Source organism: Urocampus carinirostris, chromosome 2 (genome assembly GCF_059441175.1).
Source record: "Urocampus carinirostris isolate Australia breed hairy pipefish chromosome 2, RoL_Ucar_1.0, whole genome shotgun sequence".
Taxonomy (NCBI): domain Eukaryota; kingdom Metazoa; phylum Chordata; class Actinopteri; order Syngnathiformes; family Syngnathidae; genus Urocampus; species Urocampus carinirostris.
This window is the reverse complement of record NC_142350.1, coordinates 46939313-46959540: the sequence shown is the minus strand read 5'-3', so window position 1 is coordinate 46959540 and position 20228 is coordinate 46939313. Positions and strand designations below refer to the sequence as shown.

Below are 20228 nucleotides of genomic sequence, written 5' to 3'. Positions count from 1 at the left end.
AATCTGTTCGGTTGTGGCACTGTGCCTGCTATTAACAGCTAATCGCTCCCCAGTTTGTGTGTGTCCATGCATGAGTCCAATGTTTGGTCAGTTTGGCGTGGGGTCACGGCCCCTCCCCTTGTGCATCAAACGGAAAATTCAGACGCCAATGCTCGATGAATCTAAAAAGGGTCAATCAAGTGACAACATGCAGATGTCTTTATATTGTTGAGTTGCCACATTGAGGATAGTAAAATTATATAAAAGAAGGAAAAACATTTGAACAGGAGTACAAAAAAAAATCTTATTTGTATTTAGTAAAAATGCTAATCAATCAAGGCAAGCTAAACATTATGTGTATTTCTTTTTAATTCAACATTTGTTCCACCAGGTTTTTAACTATTAATTTTAAGACGTCTTTTATTATTCAACATTTGCATTTGTGTTCAACCTAAACCCCTATTTTTTTTTAATTAAAAGTCTGTTTAAAATGTGTTTTCACCTTTTCTCAGCTCAAACTATTTGGTTGGATGCAAAGGTAATCAAACCCATGTGGTAACGGTGAGCAATTCCAATCCTAACCACTAAGGCCACTAGTACATGACACATGAAAATGAATCAGACTTCCTCTCATCATCACTTGATTTAACGGTGCCAGAGCCTAATTGCACTTAGTAAAAATAGTGTGATATTGAGATAAAGTCTAATGCCTTTTCAGATGTTATCTGTATCATTGGTGGTCAGGTGGTTAGGATTCGGCACACTTTCTACCGTGACGGGGCTTTGATTCCTGTTGCTACCAATGTTTTGTTATTGTGGTCAGCAATATTTTTCGACTAATAATTGCACAAATACTGTAAAACTTCAAAACACACCCCACAGTATATTCTAGTTAGATATATGCTTTGAATGAGCAAACTGGTCTTATCTAGTTTTGTGTAAAAAATGTTTCTTGTTGTTTCTTATATTATTGAAGAAATCTGATAAAATGTCTTTAAACTACACCTAAAAATAACTAAATTGGTTTAGAATATTTTTCATTTTCATTGATTTCAAAGTAGCGTAAATTATTCAAAAGATTTGACCTATAAAGAATATTAGATAGATCTTGATTTTCACCACTACTCATTAAAAAGTTTGCATTTATTGTGATTGATTATAACGGAGTACATATTGTTTACAACGAGGTAAAACGTGGCTCTCCAGTTAAACACGCAATAAAAGAGAAAAGGAGTAGCTAAAAAAGAATACTGCAACAGCTATGGTTAATTTTTTAAAAGAAAATAGTGCGATGACATTAGCAGCACCGTTATGCAAAAACAAAGAAATGAAATCTGAATTGACATTTTACTGTCTGTTTTGTCCTGCATTTTTACCGTGGCCCCCCACAATGCCTCTTTGGATTGGCTGCTTTGGATCTGAGGTTTTAAACATTTACAGATCCAACTTATGGCATGATATTACAACATTAATATGATGTTATTACAATGTTATTACCTGTTCAAAGTGCAGGTCGTCGACCATTTTGGTTTATTTTCCCCGCAGGACTCGAACTACAGCGGTCAAGAGGTTAAAATGGCTTCACCCATCACCGGTGATGTTTAATTGCTGAGTTTGTATTTTCATTGCGCGGCGTGTGTGTGCTTTTTAACCTTGAGTGTGAAAGAAGAGTTTATTCAGCCCTCCAGGTTCAACCGGGAGGCGCTTAAAAGGCATCTTTTCCCCCCTGCTTTATTCCTCTCGTCGCTTGTTTGTGTGTTGTGGCTTATCAGATCCCGGCTCTTCACTGGGAGCGAGAATCCAGACATCCTCTTCTCCTCTCTCGCTTTCTCTCTTCTAACCTTTGAGAATAAGAGCAATGAATTAGAATTTCTGAGCCAGCGAGAGGACCGATCGGAGGGAGGAGTGTGTGATTGTCTACGTGCATGCACAACCTCAGCTTTTGTTGCGAGTTTGGCCGTCGTTGAAAAAGGGCCCATTCAGCGCCGTCCGGCGGCTTCCCCCCTCCGAGGGGCCCCGATCGATACAAACTCGGAGCAATAAAGCTTTCCCCCTGTCATCTCTGCAGAATACAAAGCAGAATAGAGGGGGAGAGAGAAGGAGGGAGTGAAAGAGAGAGAGGTGAAAAGCTGTTCCGCTAGCCAGACCAATTTCCTAACCCCCTTCTCTCCTCCTCTTCCTCCACCACCACAATCACCAGCAGCACCTTCATCACCCTGTTTCGCACCACCTTCTTGCACCCCCCCTAAAAAGCCTGCACTGTATACTGTAGCTGCATGACTTGTACCTCTCCATAATAAATGCAATATGAATAAAGTATACATTCTTTGCTGACCCAAATATGTGAGGATGGAATGTACCGTATTTCCTATACTGTTTGCACCCCAAATTGGCCAGACTTTTAAACATGCAATTTATAATCCAGTATGCCTCATATGTGTTTGAAATGTATAACCATGTCAACGCAATTATTGATCAGTCGATAAATTTATTGCTGACCACAATTGCATAACAATCGTGACATCAGAGATCGAACTGGATAGCAATGGTAAGAGCACTGATTTCTGATTAATGGTTATTTACATTTGCATAACACATAAGGCAAAGGGAATCCGATCCAGATAACAATGGGGGGGGATTTTTTAAGGGTTATTGTTCTATCTTCTTTATTCATTATCCATTATCCGCTATCAGTCAGTTCATAATACGCTACAAAGCCTAGAAGCCAGGACTCTTACTCTCAGCCAAAGGGCCAAGCTAAGGTCCTAGCCTTAAAGCCTTGCTGCGGGGTTTTTGGGGTTTTTAAGGGTTATTGTTCTATCTTCGTTATTCATTATCCATTATCCGTTCTCGGTCAGTTCATAATACGCTACAAAGCCTCGGACCTGGGACATTTACTCTCTGTGACCACCAGATTCTAGCCATTAGACCCCTAGGGGATGCAGACGAATATGGGAAGGCATTGGGACTTATCCCATTATCTCAATATTTCTAGTCACGGTACCACATATGAAAAAAGAAAATGTTTCACTTTTTCTCTGCTCAACCTAAGCATAGTAAGTGTTAAACGTTTTAAACTTGTGTAACCCTGCATTTCTGTCTTCAGGATGAGTAATTACTCCCAACAATTTAATTATCTTCATTCAGTTGAGAACAACTGAAATACTTCCCACAATGCCTTTATCGTCATTCAGTTCAGAATCTCGTGTGCTTCACAAAAACTTTCCACATAGGCTGTACCATGGATTGATTTAATGTCTGACAATATTCTCATAAATATTGCCATCAACAAATTAGTGTGATGATGAGATAAGAACAAATGCCTTATTATGTAAGATCTGTATCCATAGAGTTGTAGTCCAGTGGTATGAATTCAGGACCCACTGTCCCACCTAAATTGCAAGCCGCAACCCAAAGAAATCTGCTTTTCAGATCCATTGAATGAAAAAACTTTGCAGTTTGAACCAGAGATAGGAGAATACATTCAGATTGTTTTTAAAACAAAATGACCAGCCAAACCAAATGACATTGTCTGAGTGTTTCCTTTGATGCTAAATTATTTGCATTAAAAAAATATATATAATAAACAGACTCAACAGGCATAAGCTGATATACCTATATTGCATAAAACACACTGGGGTATTTGTCCTCCTTTGTCTGCAACAAAATAAAATCCATATCTCATACATTCTTCGCTGTATCTGCAATTCGCCATGTCCAACATGATTAAACAAATTTTACTAGTCTTGTTCTTTGGTGTGAAATGGCGGGTGTCAACTCACATTTGCAAGGCATTATCTCCATCTACTGTTCAGGAATGTGATTGACTCTCACCTATTTTTTTTTCTTAGCATTACTTTGCTGAGGCAAGGCACCGTGACCCACTAAAAACAGGTTCCAATTTCGGGCTGTGCCCCACCAGTTGAGAAACATTATGTAGTGCAGGGCTCGGGAACTTTTTGGACCCATAAAGGCAAACATATTTTTTTGGGAGATAGAGCCACACCATCTATTTTAAGACAAAATACAACAAAACTGCCCAAACCCGCTCCACAGATAAAAGCTAATTCTTCAGCACAATTTATTCCACTGTGTGATGTTTGATGATTTGATAAAATCTATGAAATCATACTACTGCCAGAACTTGTGTCCCGTATCAAAATAAATCTACCTCTTAGAAATGTTTTCCCTCTCCCAATTACTTAAGAGACAATATTTTGACAAGCCATTTTTGTCCGAAATGGTTTCAAAACAAGGTTTAAGAAAAGTTCTTATTTTAATATATCACGAAATTCTGCTTAATGTTGGAGAAATTGGAGGTCCGATAATCGAGAGAAAAGTCTTCTCATATGTGGATAAGAGAAATGGACAGGAGCCAGCCTCGTTACGGAGGGAGATGTCACTTTATTGATGCGTCAATAAAGATCTCACAGAGCTAGGAACATGACAATGTATTTAAAGCTGGTAGTGACGATTAGGCTTCGATTGAGTACACCCCAAAAGGCGGTCCTGTATCACGTATCAAGTACAGAGCGTCCCGTCCCTTGCACGCTATCTTCAAGGAAACTTAATGTCTGCCAAGAGTATCTTCAAGGATGTCTACCCGACCTTTTCCCACTACTGTAAGCAAGTCTTTCTAAATTTCTACATGTATGCAAATCCATTCTACATTTGCAAGTGTATTTACCACAACATTACGAGGATACCAACGTCTTTACCTACAGTGCAGACGGTGCTGGGCCAGAAGATAAAGTGTGCGTGTGCTCTGTGTATAGCTAAGCCCATTCTACCATTTTACTAAGTGCTTTGCTAAAGCTTTTGGGTAAAAACTTTGTTTTTGGTTAAGTTTTGTTTTGTGTCTTCACACCAAAGTGTCTCAACAATGAACATTGATTATTTAATGACCTCTCGTATAAAGGATCAATTGGTGATTTACAGCCAAAATGAGGTCTGTTGGTCTGACAACTGTACACTGTAGTTACAATTGTGTCTCTCTCTCTCTCTATATATATATATATATATATATATATATATATGTATATATATATATGTGTGTGTACTGGACCGAACCTTTTTTACTATTGTCTCTGCTTGTCTTGCATGTGTGACAATTGTCTCAGCATTTATTTACCTGACAAATTTATTGCACAAATTATATTTTATCTCCGAGCCATATGCACTTATGAAAAGAACCATATATGGCTTGCGGGCCAGAGGTTCCTAACCCCTGTTCTGGTGGATTGGATCTGGCCCATCCTACGCCGCAATCTGTGTTCAATTTTTGTTGCAACTAATATTATGCAATTTTGATCAGTGATATATTCTGACTTATCAATATGGCAAATATGGCACTCATCTTTTTGTTAAACCCTAGCCCCTGTGGAGTCGCTCCCTGGCAATTTTCCCCAAATGTTTACCAATCAGAAAAAATGCTAGTGGGAAATACATTTTTACAAATAATACGTTTTTTGTAGGAAGACAAACATGACACCAAGTAACATTTTCCAATGCTGTAAAAATGTGTAGAATAAATATTACATTTCAACTCCGGGTGTTACTACATAACTATTAGACGAAAGGATAATCTGCTCCTTCGCTTGTTTTCCTCTCTCGTTTTTCCTGTCAGAGCTAAGCGGAGCGCAAGTTCCGCCCCTTCAAAGCGGAAGCATCACAATTTAACGCTGCACTCTTTATTTCACATTAAACAGGTTAGAGCTCAATGCTGTCATAAGCATTTTTATTTAAGGGACTGTATGTAATATTTAGTGCTTCCTGTTGGTAAAAAAACAACTTTTATTCAGTGAAAAAAATCAAAAGAGAGAGAATAGGATGCTGCTGTGTTTTACCCATGCACTGACTTGTTTGACATTTGCACAGAAATCAGTTTTATTTACCTTACATCACCAAAAGGCTGCTGTTTTGTTGTCATAAATGCATGCTATGTTTTAATGCGCTCTTTTTGCTGCCAAGATAAGGGGAACGTTACGCACGTTCCATCTTGTTTTATGGAATCCACAAAATGAAAATGACATCTAAAATTGAATTTCTCTATTGCATTTCTTTAATTTTATCTAAGAAATGAAAAATAGTGTAATTTACTAATATTGTGATGACGTTAAACTTGAGGAGGTATCCTACAATAGAGTAGTCATGTGGTGCATTATTCTTGTTACATGTTGCATTCGTTATAAGGCTCATATAAAGCTTTTGATGTTTTGCGGCTCCGGAAAATGTATTTATTTTTTTCAGGTTGTTTTGTTCCAATTTGGCTCTTTTAATATTTTGGGCGCCCTAGCCCTTACAGTAATTTTAATTCCATGCACCGTATAGTCCGATGCACCTAATATATGGAAAAAATTCACGAAAGACGATTTTTTTGTGGGTCTGCCTTATAATCCGGTGCGCCTTATAGTAGGGAAAATATGGTAGTATGTTGCATGAAAAAAACATGTGGCCATACTGGTGCAAGCATATTGATGAGGTGAGCGGGTCAAAGCAAAACCTCGGGAATTGAGAGCCAATTACTGTAATTGTAATCCGCATTCAAGGCGATGGGGGCGCTCACAAAAGTGGCCCCCAACACGCTGCGTTTGATTGCGCCGTCCGCCAACTTGTGCGTTCCATTCTTCCGCACTTGAATGGCAGCGCGGGAGTCCGCCTGCCAATCCACTATTGTGCGCTTGTCAATTTAATAATATTTTCCCAGCGCCCACCTCCACGCCCAGCACTCTCTTCATATATATCTATGCGGGTGTGTGCAGGTGCTCTCATGTATTTCTTAGACTTGCGTGTCTTACCTCTCACACTACTGGCCTTCATTTTCTTGTGAAGACAACAAATCCTTCACCTGCCCTCATTATTTTGCTTGTAGCAACGGAAACAGTGCTTGTTTTTTGATGTTAATTACTTGAGAACAGTGAAGGAACATTTCTCATATAGTAGACCCTCGGGATACGATGACCCCTCACGACGTTTTCACTTTGCGCTGTGTGGGGGTTTATAGACCTCTTTACGGCGTTTTTTTCCTATGTACTACATCAATGAAAAATTATTTGCGTGCTCAAGTATGTACTTCAGTGTTTCAAAAAATGTTTTTTTTTTTTATCTCATCTCTCCCAGGATATGGTGACCGTGCCTAATGACGTTTTCACTTCACAATGTGGAATAAGATTTTTCGGCATTTTGCCAAATATACCACATTTACAAATAATTTTGCGTGCCCAAAAACGTGGTCAAATTCAAACTGTGGTATTTGTGGGTATGATGAGTTGCGTCCTTAAAATGCCTCTCTCCCATCGGTTGACGTCATATAAAATCCTCGCCGGCTATTGGTTTGTACCCTACCGATACGCTGTTGTTCAAACTTCTTCCCACAATGCCTTTCTCTCTCTCTTCTTTGAGTTCAAAATTTCGTGTGCTTGGTAAAGAATTTGCGAGTTAGGACTGTATTTTTATCTGTGGGTCCTAAGGCATGCCGTGATGCTAAAAGGTGAAGCAGAAATATCAAAATAAAACTCAAGAAATGTGCGGAAGGCACACCAATCGCTAGGAAGCAACTAAAGCAATGGAAGTTTTAAAATTGTTTTCATTCTAATCTGCTGTCTGAGGTATCAAGGTTGTGGAACTAATGGTGATAGGGGTCTATCCCCCGCTTTATGGCAATTTTACTTTGCGATCCCGACTTCATAACAGTTTAATGTTTTATCCCGGGGATCTCGTTTTTTGTATTCTGGATTATTACTTCCCTTTTTTTTCTGAAACCAATTGCTCGAGTTGTCACCGGAGTTCATTTTGAAGTTTCAGTTTCTTGTTAAGCAGTTAACGAGTGAATCTCATTGGGTCCCCTTTTTCCCGGATCGGCATGTCCCTTCTCACTTCGGACGTTGTCCTTTCGCTTTTTTTTTTTCATCATCACGGGCTCATTTCGTCAACTCCGTGTCTACCTCTCTTCCCTCACCCTTCCTCCCCTTTCTCCCACCCCCACCCAGCCTCCACCCTGCACGCCTCCCCGGGGAGGTCAGTAATAATGGTAGTGATGGAGTGAGAGAGGGAGGTGCGATTATTGTCTTGTCGGGAGTCAGAGGAATCGATCGGCCCAGAAATATGAGGCGCGAGAAAGAGCCGCTGTGTCAGATACAATAACCACCCACTCCCGGGGGCTTACACACACACAATGAGAACACGTTTATTTGCCAAGACGTTGCGGAGAGACATTCACTTGATTCTTCTTTCTTTTTTTTTATTAACGAGATAGCCTTTCGTCCCTCTTCTTCTGTGGTATGGGCAGCCAATCATCTGCATGCTTTGATCGGAGATAAACCTCAGGATGTAGTCCGATCTATCCTCATGCACAGATAAAGGGCAAGGCGTGGAAAATGGCTCGCGCACCTTTTACTGGCTGTAAACACATACACAAGAACGTGCACGCTCACACTAAGACCTTTCACTGCTGTTGCCTGGCAACGTGGACCAATGTCCAATCGGAGGGGAGAAGAGTGGTCGCTGATGTCACAGCATTTGCTGACCAATGCCACCAAGAAAAAGAAGATGCAGCCAGGAGAAGGAAAGTTTGAATGAGGGGAAGAAAAAGGGCAAGGTCGTCCGAATGCACGAGTACAAAAAAAGTGGATGAGTGAGGACGGTGAAGGATGGGATGGATGAGCGACCCTTTGAAAAGCCACAGAGACTGAGTTTTTTTAATATATATATATATATATCTTTCTAGGCCAAAACCTTGGATTGGGATCCTTCACATTTCATACTCACTATAAAATGAGTTTTATACAGAGTAAAACTTCATCTTGCGATCCTTAATTTTCATGGAGGAAATCTGTAGGCACACTACCCATTTTTTAAACTAAATTAATATCGGCCCCAGTTTAAATTTTCTAATCCAAGTTTCCTGAATTGAATTATTTATGGTGACCATGGCTCAGGAGGTAATACTGGTAAATAACATTAAGTCGGAACTCAGTGTTAGTTTGGCTAAATGTTGTTAACCAATTGAGCATTTTTTTCATTTGAATACTTCTTATCTACCATTGTAGTTAAAATTTCTGTTTCAATTTGTTTTTGCCCAAGAAAAATTAGATTTGAAAAAACACATCTGCCAGTGGAACACTTTTTTGTCATTTCTTTACATTCAATTAGTATTTTTGTACCCCAGCTAGATTTTAACCCCTCCCACCAACCCTCTCTCCAAATAAAATCAAAACATAAACATAAAATTGGCAAAATTTGGGTTTATTTCGTTATTGTCTTTGTATTATTTTTTTTCTACCTCAACTAGATATTTTACTTGCCTCCACCGCCAAGTAAGGAAACGATAAATACAATTAGCACCTTTTTTATTGTAATTTATTTCATTTTATTTGAATTATTTATTTGAATTGTTTTGTTGCCTAGTAAACAAAAAGCGAAATGACACGTTTTGATTTGTTTTTTAAAGTGATTTGTATGTATTTTTTCCTAACTCAACGACATTTTCAACTTTTTTTGCTCCATTTTGATTTAAAAAAATAAAATGAGCACATTTTTTTAAATTCAGTTATGTATCATTTATTTTCTTTGTATTTTTTCTGCCTCAAAATAGATATTAGTTTGTAATTTTTAGTTTATTTGTTTGATAATATTTGGAAGTGTTTTTTCCCTCTACCTAAATAAAAAAAAATGGGCTAAAAGGATGTGTTGATTGTACTTTAGTTTTTGTACTAACTAATAAAATAGATTAGCAAAATAATCTGTGGTAATTTTTAAAAACTGTTCATATTGTTTTGACTTTTTTCTTTTTTTAGTTCGACTAGATATGTTCCTTTTTGCCCTTCACAAAAATAAGAAAAGTAAAATAAAATGTGCAAAACGTTATATCTGAACTCACTTTTCTTTGTAAAATAATTTGTAAATTGAAATTGGTCAATTTCTGATGGCCCCCTAGTGTTCCACCGCTCTTTGGTTGAAAAAGACTTGAAGGTAGGCATTTTAAAAATTAAGGCTGCAATCAAGACTAACCCAGGAGATGGCGGCATGTTAGCACATAATTTGCGTGCATTTCTTAGACAAGCTTGACTAAATTCTTCTCTTTTCATCTTTTTGGGGGTTTGTTCTGCACCGAACTGGCCTAATAAAAGACTCAATGGGAAAGAAAAGCATAAGGGCTCCTTGAACTCAGTTGACCATTGCTAACAGATACTGAATAAAGAACCTATTTAACCCTTGACTTTTTAGGGACACCTCGAACCAGGCGCCCCACCTTAAGAGCATAACATCATGGCAAACTTGTGTGTGGGTTAGGTGTACCCAATCTTCTCACAGGCCCGAACACATTTTCCAGGATAGATGTTTACTTTTCCTGTACGTTTCTCACTTTTTCCAATCCGGCCCAGCCTCCAAGAGAACACTGGATTTTTTTAATCTCTCTCCACGCAGTCTTGCAAGACTTGGCGTCTCCATCAGCAGTCCGCCATAAAAGCGTGAATGTGAAGGATTAGATAAATTAGAAATGGTGACTATTGTGGCCACAACGAGGAAGGCTGAGCCGAGGCCCACTTTCAAAGAAGTCGCCGAGGAGCCGTTCTGCTTGCATCCTCTACCTTCCCTTTCTTCCCCTGTCCATCTTCACCTTGGCTTCCATGGCCGCTGCACCTCCCCTCTTTTCCTCTTTTTTTGTGGCTCTTTGTAACCCCCCCACTCCTTTACCTTGTGACAGAGTCGTGATTGATGGCGCTCCAGAGGCCTCAGCATCCCCCATCCTCTTCCCTTGGGTCGCACTATCGGATTGTGAGACTTACTGTGTATCTGTTTGTGTGTGAGTGTGTGTGCAATGTCTTATCAACATGAATCTCAGTGATCGCTGGGAATTCCATCTCAATAGTTTAAAAAATATACATATATATTAGAATCAGTGTGAACCCAATTCAGGCCATAAGTTGCTGTAAATCCCTATTTTATTCTATTTAATTATTCTCATATCTCACATTTCTTTGGATACATTCCTCTTATTTTTAATATTATTTGTGTTTTTTTGTACAATCATTTGATTTTTAATTTCTTTTCTCATAGTAAGCTAAGAAATATACAAAGCAAAAATACCTCAAACAGGTTTTTCCCCAGGGCCATCACCACCCTAAACAAGCACACCAAACCGTGAAAAGAAAATGTATCTTGCCTATGTATAGGAAAATTTGCATTGTTTTATTTCTTGACATTTACTTTGTAAATATGTTGCTAATGTCAAATGTTTTGAGGCATACGCAATTTAGGCTAGTCTATTACCTTTTTATCCCAATGTTCTTTTTATTATATTTCAAGTGTTTATCGCTTTTATCCTGGAGTGCCACATCTGATCTCATAAACAATAGACACTACTTTACTTTTCTTTTCTATGAAAGCTTACATTTCCCTTTTCTTTTTTTCTAAAATGTATATTTAAAGACATTCTGAGCTATTTTTTTGACTGATTGGATCGATTTTAAAAATGTCACATAGTAAAAGTAAGATATATATCCTTCAAAGATGCATCCATCATTTTGTGCATGTCAAACAAATTGAGTTACAATAGTTTTGCCTACATGCTTTTTGTATTATTTGATCGTGTTTTTCCCTGTTGGTAAAAAAAAATAAACTAGCTGAATCATCTGCCATGGTGCACATTTTTTGTAATTTTTGAAAAGTATATACTGGTATATTTGTTTTACCTTGGAAAACGTTTCTTCATTGTATTGCTTTTGAATGCCATTTGTTTGTTTTTGTGTATGTTTTACTTCAACTTGATTTAAAATTGTTTTGTTCCTTGTTTTGAAAAGGAATCAGTTTCCCTAGTAAAAAAAGACAAATAAAATGAGCAAAAACTAATTCCCCATTAATTTTTGTTGTTGTATTTTTGTGTTTTTTCTATTTTTTTACTTGAACACAATTTTATCTTGGTTTACCCCTTGTTCAATTAGAAAAATGAGCAAAATTATCTGCCGTTACAAAACTAGTATTTCAAATTAAATATACTCGCTAAATCATTCCAAGCATATTAATTCAAAAAAGTTTTGTTTGTATGCAGTGTTAAATTAAAATCACAATTGATTAATTAATAAATTATTTATTTTTATTTCAATTTGTCCCAATAAATATCTCAGACATTTTTTCACCTTTTCTAACCTTTTCCAAAATATTAACATTCAAAAATCCCATAATTTATAAATGGATGAATAAATGAATGGCCTTTATTGTCATTATACTGTACAAGTATAACAAAATTGGATGACTTCTTCTTTCTGTGCAAGTGAAACATATTAAAAAGGTTAACATGTGCAAAAAGGATCAAAACGTTAAAACAAACAATATATTCATGATTTATAATATGTGCATATTCACAGTATCAGTTGTACAGACCATTATGCTCATGAACGCTGTGGAGTTCAGGGTGGTAATGGCTTTTAGAAATGGTGCTATTAGCCTTTTTTTCCCAGTTTAACTTACGTTTAGGTAATTGCTGCACCACATAATTGCAAACTATATTTCTGTTATCTGGTGTTTATGCATCCTGAGTTTTTTTATGGGGAGGGGGGTCATTGCATATTATCCATGCTGAGCCAGAGCTGATTCTGCTCTTGCTCCCAGGGCTCCATTTGACCATGCGTCAATTGAGACCAGTATCATCTAAGTGGCCTGGCCATGGTGTTGCTGGGCCTGGTCTCCATGGTAACCAAGGCTAAGACCTCCCCCCGGGGGCAAGAAGACCCTCTTTTGCCATGAACTGTACACACAAAGCTGTGGCCATTTACTGGTGTGATTGTCTATTTATTTATTTTTTTATTTTGCAATATGCACACTGACACGGACACACACTGCTTGTTATGTGGATAGATTGTACCCCGCACAAAGGTCATGGCCAAAGTCAGGGCTGCCCAGACGACCTTTGACCCCCAGATGCTGCCCCACACCCTTTTCCCGGGGTCCGCGCACACACACAAACCCGGCCCAGGTCACGTCCAATCACGCAAACGCATCTGCTGCCCATCCCGTGCAGGCGTGAGCATGGAAATCTTCGTTGACATCAATTTTTAAGGGTGCTGACAAAACTGACACAGATCGACAAAGGTTTTTAATTTTTTCATTTTGCTATTTGGTGCATGCACAATTTTGCTATGTAATCTGTAAATTTGGCTCTATGCAAAACCATACCTGTCAACACTAAGTGGTAGGCAACCTTTTCTGTACCACAGACCGGTTTAATGTCTGACAATATTCTTGAGGCCCGTCCCAATAGTAACATTAGTCATTAACAACAAGTAAAGCTTTAGGAGCAAGCGATCTAATATTTAAAAGACCAAATTTTGGCTTTGCTAAATCGTTTAACTTAGGTGAAGTCTTTGTAGTGAAAATAACGATAACAACAATCATAACGGAAAGCCTAAATTCACTGTGTATTCACTAGCCCACTACACATCTATATGACACGAGAAAAGTCATTAAACGTTATCTCATTATCACACTATTTTTACTCACAGTACCACGTTGTTTTGCCTGAACTTTTTCCTATAATGCGCCATTATAACATTGTACAGCGTGGCACAGTGAGTGAAAATAGCGTGATAATAAGATAAAATTGACTACCTTTTCCTATGTCAACTACAATCCTAGTGGTTGAGAGATTAGGATCCGTTCTCTCCACCTTTGCACCTAATGCCAGGCAAACGTAGTAAGTGGCATATGATGAATGATCATTGTATGCGCACCCAAACATTGAGGTGAATAAAAAGCGAATATGGTATAAGCATGAAAATAAGGCCTGGTGCCCAATGACCCACGGCCCAGTACCGATGCGCGGCCCAGTGGTTGCCAATGATAGCTTGAGACGACCGCTTTCCCGATAAGGAAAAAAAAAGAACTCTAGACTAGTACTTTCGTCTATAGCTGCTTTATTTTGAAGCAACTAAACCCCCTCCAACAATCGCATCAGATTTCCATTTTGGTAAAAGTTTGCCACTTCTGTTTTTAAAAAAGCACCTTCTATTTTTTTCTAATATTCTGAAGACCGATTGTGTTCTGTGCATGAAAAGAGTGTGAAATGAAATCTACCCCTTTTCGATGTCAAAAGCATCTAAGCCAAACAAACGAAAGTTCTCTGACTCCCCACGATCATGGTTCTACTTATTTCCTATGTCATTATAACATTTATTTTCAATTAATGCACATTCTGATGAGCTTTGCTAAAAGTAACAGGAGTACATACCACGAGGTCCAAAGTGTATTGTGACTGTACGTTATGAATTTCCCTGCAGATACAGGATTGTCACAGAAAAATTTAATTTTGTGATTAAGTTCTTCATTTTCTGTGATGCAATTAGAATAAGAACGTCATGGATTTTGGATTCATTATGAAATATTGCAAGTCTTTTATTGTTTTAATATTGTGGATCATGGCAAAAACTCAGATATTTTATCTCAAAATTTTAGAAAATCATTATAAAATATTATTGTTATTATTGGGCTGTAAAATAATGAAAAGCTTGCAATATATCTGTGGTTTTGTAATGAATAGGGATTGTATGACAACGTTGTTTTTTAATTGCATTACAGAAAACGAATTACTATCTCAATAATCTCATTTTATGAGAGAAACTTGTAGGATCATTTTAAAACTAATTTTATTTGGCATAACCCGTAGCATAAATCTAATATTTTAAAAACATTTTTATGTGTGATGCTATTGCGAGAGTTCCTGCCGGTGCGAGAGGTCAGTGCCCACTGGCTGTTTTTTTTTAATCGATTTTCGGCTCAGCACTGCCATCTTGTGGCCACCGAACAGTGACAGTATAACGTCTGTTGAAACTCTCAGATGCCCTTTTCAAATACCTCCAGATAATTACATACCGGTACTTAAAAAGTATATCTATTCACCTAAATGTAAAATTCAAAGTCTTGAACAAGCAACGAATTATTTTATAATGATTTTTTTTTGTTGAACATTGAATCATTCCAAACAAAATCAGCATAAAACAACCAAACAACAATACAAAGCAATGAAGTTCGAGGGAACAGAAAGTGCTGTAGAAATACTGAGAATTACTATTCACCACTCGACTGTGCGATGAAATAAAGGCTATGTATTTGTGGGATCGATTAAATATATTTTCCTTATTACTGTCCAATAAAAATGAACTCACAGTTCTAGTTTTTTAAATTGAGTTGAATGTTTTTAATTCACATGTTGTATCATGAAATAATTGTTGTAATTCTTGACCAAATTCGTTAAGTGTATTTTTTAACGTGTATCTCATTGGTTTGATTAGATTTCTATGTAAAAATTAGGGCAAATACCGGCTTCATTTTCAGGTATCAATTCTCTAAACAATGGCTGATACCTCTGATGAAAGCTTTTTTCGCTGTTAATTTCTTGCAGTTTTTAAGAAAATATTATGTTGAGATTAAAATGTAGTATCTAAAGCAGGGGTTTCAAACTCATTTAACCCGGGGGCCACACGATGGAAAAAACATTCTCTCGGGGCCTGGACTAGTAGATATAAGACAAGGAGAGGGAGAGACAAAGAGAGAGGTTGGGACAAAGAAAGAGAGAAAGGGGGAAAGAAAGAAAGAGAGAATGAGAGAGAAAAGAGATAGAGAGAATGTGAGAAATGAAAGATAATAAGAGAAATAGTGAGAGAGGGGGGGAGAAAGAGAGAGAGAGAGAGATAATTAAATCGAAAGAGAAATGGAAAGAGAGAAAGAGAAGGAGAGAAGAGGAGATAAAGAGAGACGGGGAAGCAAGAGAGAGAGAAAGCGAGAAAAGGAGAAAAGGAAGGAAGAGAAAGAGTGAGTGAGAGAGAGAGAGGGAGAAAGAAATACAAGTGTTTGTGAGAGGCGCCTGGCTTTGGCAACATCAAGTGTACATGTTTCAACCTGTAGCTTGTTGTTCTCTTGCGCTTCCCTCAGCGTTGTCTCGCGGGAGGGATTTAATCCCCTAGCGGGCCCGATCCGGCCCATGGGCTGCCTGTTTGACACCCCTGATCTAAAGGGAGCTGTATTTGTGCTGAATTTTCTGTACTATATGCCGCTCTTAAAACCCCCAAATATGACCGGAATTCAAATATGTGAGCCTTGTACAACAGGCATATGATAGATGGTAAAATCTGGGTAATAAAAATAGAAATGCATAATTCAATGAAATACTTTTTTTTTTCAATTCTCTGGCAGTTTTGATGCAACCCTAGCTCTTGCATTAGTCTTAAACTTGTGCACCTTATAGTTCAGTAACCTCTCATACACTATATGAAAAAGTACAGCAAAAGCAACTTTTGAAAGGTGTACTTCATAATTCAGTGCACATTACAGTCTATAAATTATAGAATTTGTGACATCCTTAATTTAAAGTACTAGTGATAATGAGTGAGTTGTGCCAATACTAAAACTAAGGTATTGTTACTGGTGGTATCTGTTTTCGTGTGTGAGAAAAAGTGTTACTCTTGCTGTCACTCTCCACTGCAATTGGGCATCCAGGTCTGCGTGCTCACTTCCCTTTCTCTCATTTCCCTTTCGTTTTCTTCTTGCATCCCACCTTTGGGCCGACTTCCCTCCTCGTTTTGCCCCAACTTCCCACTCTTTTTGCCTCCTACTTTCTTTCGCGTGCAGTATGTGGTGATAGAGGCGGGGCATAAAAAAAGAGCAAGTGATCGTCCTTCGTGTGTGTTACAGCGAGTTATTCTTGGCACATTGTTATACCGACTTTATGATGGAGGCCGCAGGGATTGTCCAGTTAAGTCACTTACTCCTCTCCGCCATGTGGTTGCTAGGTGAGTTTGCACTAATTATTTGGCAACCAATTTCAAACATTATTTGTTGACAGTAAACTACCAGAATATGACATTAAAGAGTGCTGTATAGCAGGGTATAGAAACTTTTATTCTCATGTGTTCGGAACCCATGGTATTGCAGACTCTTCCCATCACCTATTGTTCTCTTCCATTGATGTTCACTATGTTTTGTGTACTGTTACCCAATGCTAAATCTATTGCACCCTGGTCATCCTGAAAGGGGGATTACCACTTGTGAGGCCCCCTTCTCAATGCTCCTTTTTTCTCATGCTGAGTTTTTGAGTTTTTCTTGCCCGCATGTTGCTTTAAGATCAGGTGATGGTGTAATTGTAATCAAGTCAAGTCAAGTCATCTTTATTTGTGACGCCCTTAATCACAAAGAGTCTCGAAGGGCTGCACAGACCACGGATTATTGCAAACCTACATGAGGGCAAATAATACACAGATACACAGATAGTGTCAACATAAAATATAGGGTATTCATATGTTATAGAATAGAAGTGTGTTTAAAGCTTAGGTTTAAACATTTCCACTGTGGTTGCAGATCAAATCTCAGGGGGAAGAGCATTCCACAGCACCGGGGCCCGAATGGAGAACGCTCTCGAACCTGCGAGTCTCTTCTTGGCTCTTGGGATCACTAGTAGACCAGCGTTTTCAGAGCGAAGGCTCCGGACCTGAACATGGGGGGAAATTAAATCTGAAAGATGAGGGAGCAAGTCCTTGCATGTTTTTGTATACTACCAACAGAACCTTGAAATCACATCTTAAGCTAACAGGGAGCCAATGCAGGTTAGCTAAAATCGGGGTATCGCGATCAAACCTTCTTGTCTTAGTTAAAAGCCTCGCTGCAGCATTTTGTAACAGCTGAAGGCTCTTGATTTTGGACTTTGGGAGACCGGAGAGTAGTGCATTACAGTAATCGAGACGGGAAGTTACAAACGCATGAATTATAATCCTGTGCAGTCCTTTGAGACATCTTGTGATTAAGGGCTGTACAAATAAATGTGACTTGACTTGAACTCTTTGACCTGTTGCCCTCCGGTACGCTACAGATCCCTCAAAACTAGGACAAACAGGCTCAGGCTTCTTCCACAGGGCCATCACCACCCTAAACAAGCGCACAAAACTGTTACAACATATCTTGCGTCTTATTTTCAGGGGGTGCTACGGTTTGTTCCCTCTTAATGTTATCGCACAAACTGTGAATATATACAGTGTACCTTAACTTATTTTGAAATTGTGTTGCTGCTAAATGTTATCGCACTTCTTTTCATTGCACTATTGTTACGATGCATTATTATAACAACTTATGCCAGTCTCTAAGCATCCATCCATTATCTGCACCGCAGATCCTCGGTAGGGAAAACATCGTAAGTCTACTTCAGGGGTCTCCAACGTGGTGCCCGCTGGTAGCCCCCCAAGGACAGTTGAGGTGCCCGCGGACCTGTTCTGAAAATAGCTTATCAGTTCTGGGTCATTGCCATTCTTTTTATTGATTTGTTTTACAGGAAATACAGCAAACTAAATTCAGTTATTGGGTTTTATAAAGTGAATGGCAAAGACATTTGCAGTTTTTTTAGCTAGTTATCTGACTCTATTTTTAGCTATTTAGTAAGCTATCTAGGTAGTTTATTTTTTATTTTTTTGCCTGCTATATTACTACAATTTTTACCGTTTTTGGTAATTATCTAGCTAAAGTTTGGCTTCCTTTTTAGCTAGGTATCAAGCGTTGATATTTTCTCTTTTTAAACCTTTAGCTAGCTAACTAACTCCCTTTTATTTATTTTTCCTGTTTACCTTTCTTGCTAACTATCAAGTTACCTGTATAGCTAATTAGCAAGCCATTTATCTAAGTTTTTATTTTAGAAATTCTCATCAAAGTGGGTGCCCTTTGCGCTAATTAGGGACAAAAAGTAGCTTGTCACTTGAAAAGGTTGTAGACCTTGGTCTTCTGTATTTGCTCATCTAAGAGCAATTTACTTGCAGGTTAGAATTAGTGAAATGTTTCCCGCAATAAATATATCACTCTGTTGCGATGGTCGTCCGAGGCTGCAGAGAGGTCAGGGCAGCTCATTAACCGAGCGACCTTAAATGTCTCCTTTCGTCTTCACTCTGGGGTGTCTCAGAGATGTCTTTTCATGTTATTTCTAATTCTCCCTTTTAATCAAGGTAAAGAAATGAGTAAACTGACCCCCCCGACTATCATGCAATCGGGTGGTCACAAAATACTTTTAATTCAATGTGCAGACCACTTAAAGCAGCAAGATTTTTATTTTGTTTATTGAATGTGTTTCTTGACTTTTTTGTTGAAGTTTTGTTTATTTATTTAATGCTTTTAGGATATCATTTTAGGGGCCCTTTTTAGATTGCTTATTTATTAGTTCATTCATTTTCCTTGTTAACAAAAATGGCCACATCTTAAAGCGACACACATTTATTAGAACAAAAAGGCACAATTTGTGAGTATAATGCTACACATGTATTGTAGGTGTCTTGTGAAAAACACGTAGCTCCAATTTTTCAGGGGTCTTTTATTTTATTTTTGGCAATTTTAAATGTAATCACTGTGCAACAATTGACAAATTAGACATTGCAAAAAATGCACAATCTAATAACTGTCGTTACAAGGGATCATTTGCTACCTCTGGGATATTGTCAGAATTAATGTTGCCTAACTGATATGAAAACATTGCTAATGTTGAAATCATATTGTTATTCATTATTCACTGTCTTACTGCTGTAATAAAAGAAATGTCCCCATTGTGGGACGAATAAAGAATTATCTTATCTTACTTTAAAAATGTTTCATATTAGCAATCAACAATGATTTTGAATTAGAGTATCATGGGTCACAAGTTGTGTAATGCAACATCTCACCTTGTAAGAAATTATATATATTTTCGCTAGCCACTTAGAAAAAGAACACTTATATCTGAAACAAAATCATTTCATAGAAATGCATGTGGTCTACAAGCGCCCATGTGGTCTACAAGCGCCCCTTTCACCAAAAGACTCCATTCTTTCCAGTTAACAAAATGTGTCTGAACTGGTTTTTATGTGTGTATTGCAGATGTCAGGATGCCACGGCCAGCTGAGCTTGAGAAAATCGGTGCCGATTCGCCGCTGGACAGCACAGGTGATAAAACACTCACAACCGTTGCTGAATGCTTAAACCGTTTCAGAATTGGTGCTATCCAGCTTGAGGTTCACATATAATACCAGTTTATTACATTCATTATACTCACTTGATAAATGTATTGTTTAATAGTTGGTCAAGTAAGGAGAGAAAATATCAATTAAATTGTGCGATTGCAAGGAGAACAGGAGAGGACTGTACAAAGCCCTTAAGATATAAAAGTCCAAACTGTTCTAATGGTCCTAGGTTACAGAAAGCAAATCAACCTAAATAGAGTGGGAATCAAAGAACAGCAACATGATTGGCCAATA

General features: G+C 38.1%; 1 protein-coding gene and 1 long non-coding RNA gene across 3 annotated transcripts in view; one reads left to right on the top strand and one right to left on the bottom strand.

Moving 5' to 3' along the window:
- pou2f2b (POU class 2 homeobox 2b) overlaps positions 1-20228 on the top strand; it is an 83566-nt gene that overhangs the window by 40688 nt on the left and 22650 nt on the right. For both annotated transcript variants that reach the window (XM_088326780.1, XM_088326781.1), the window contains exon 2: positions 19852-19917. In XM_088326780.1, the coding sequence (XP_088182906.1) occupies positions 19852-19917 (66 nt within the window). The remainder of the gene's footprint in view (positions 1-19851; positions 19918-20228) is intronic.
- Positions 930-3711, bottom strand: LOC148372167 (uncharacterized). Its single transcript, XR_015849519.1, has 3 exons — positions 3595-3711; positions 1914-2041; positions 930-1820 (listed from the first exon to the last, which is right to left on the bottom strand). It is a non-coding gene; the product is annotated as an uncharacterized LOC148372167 (long non-coding RNA).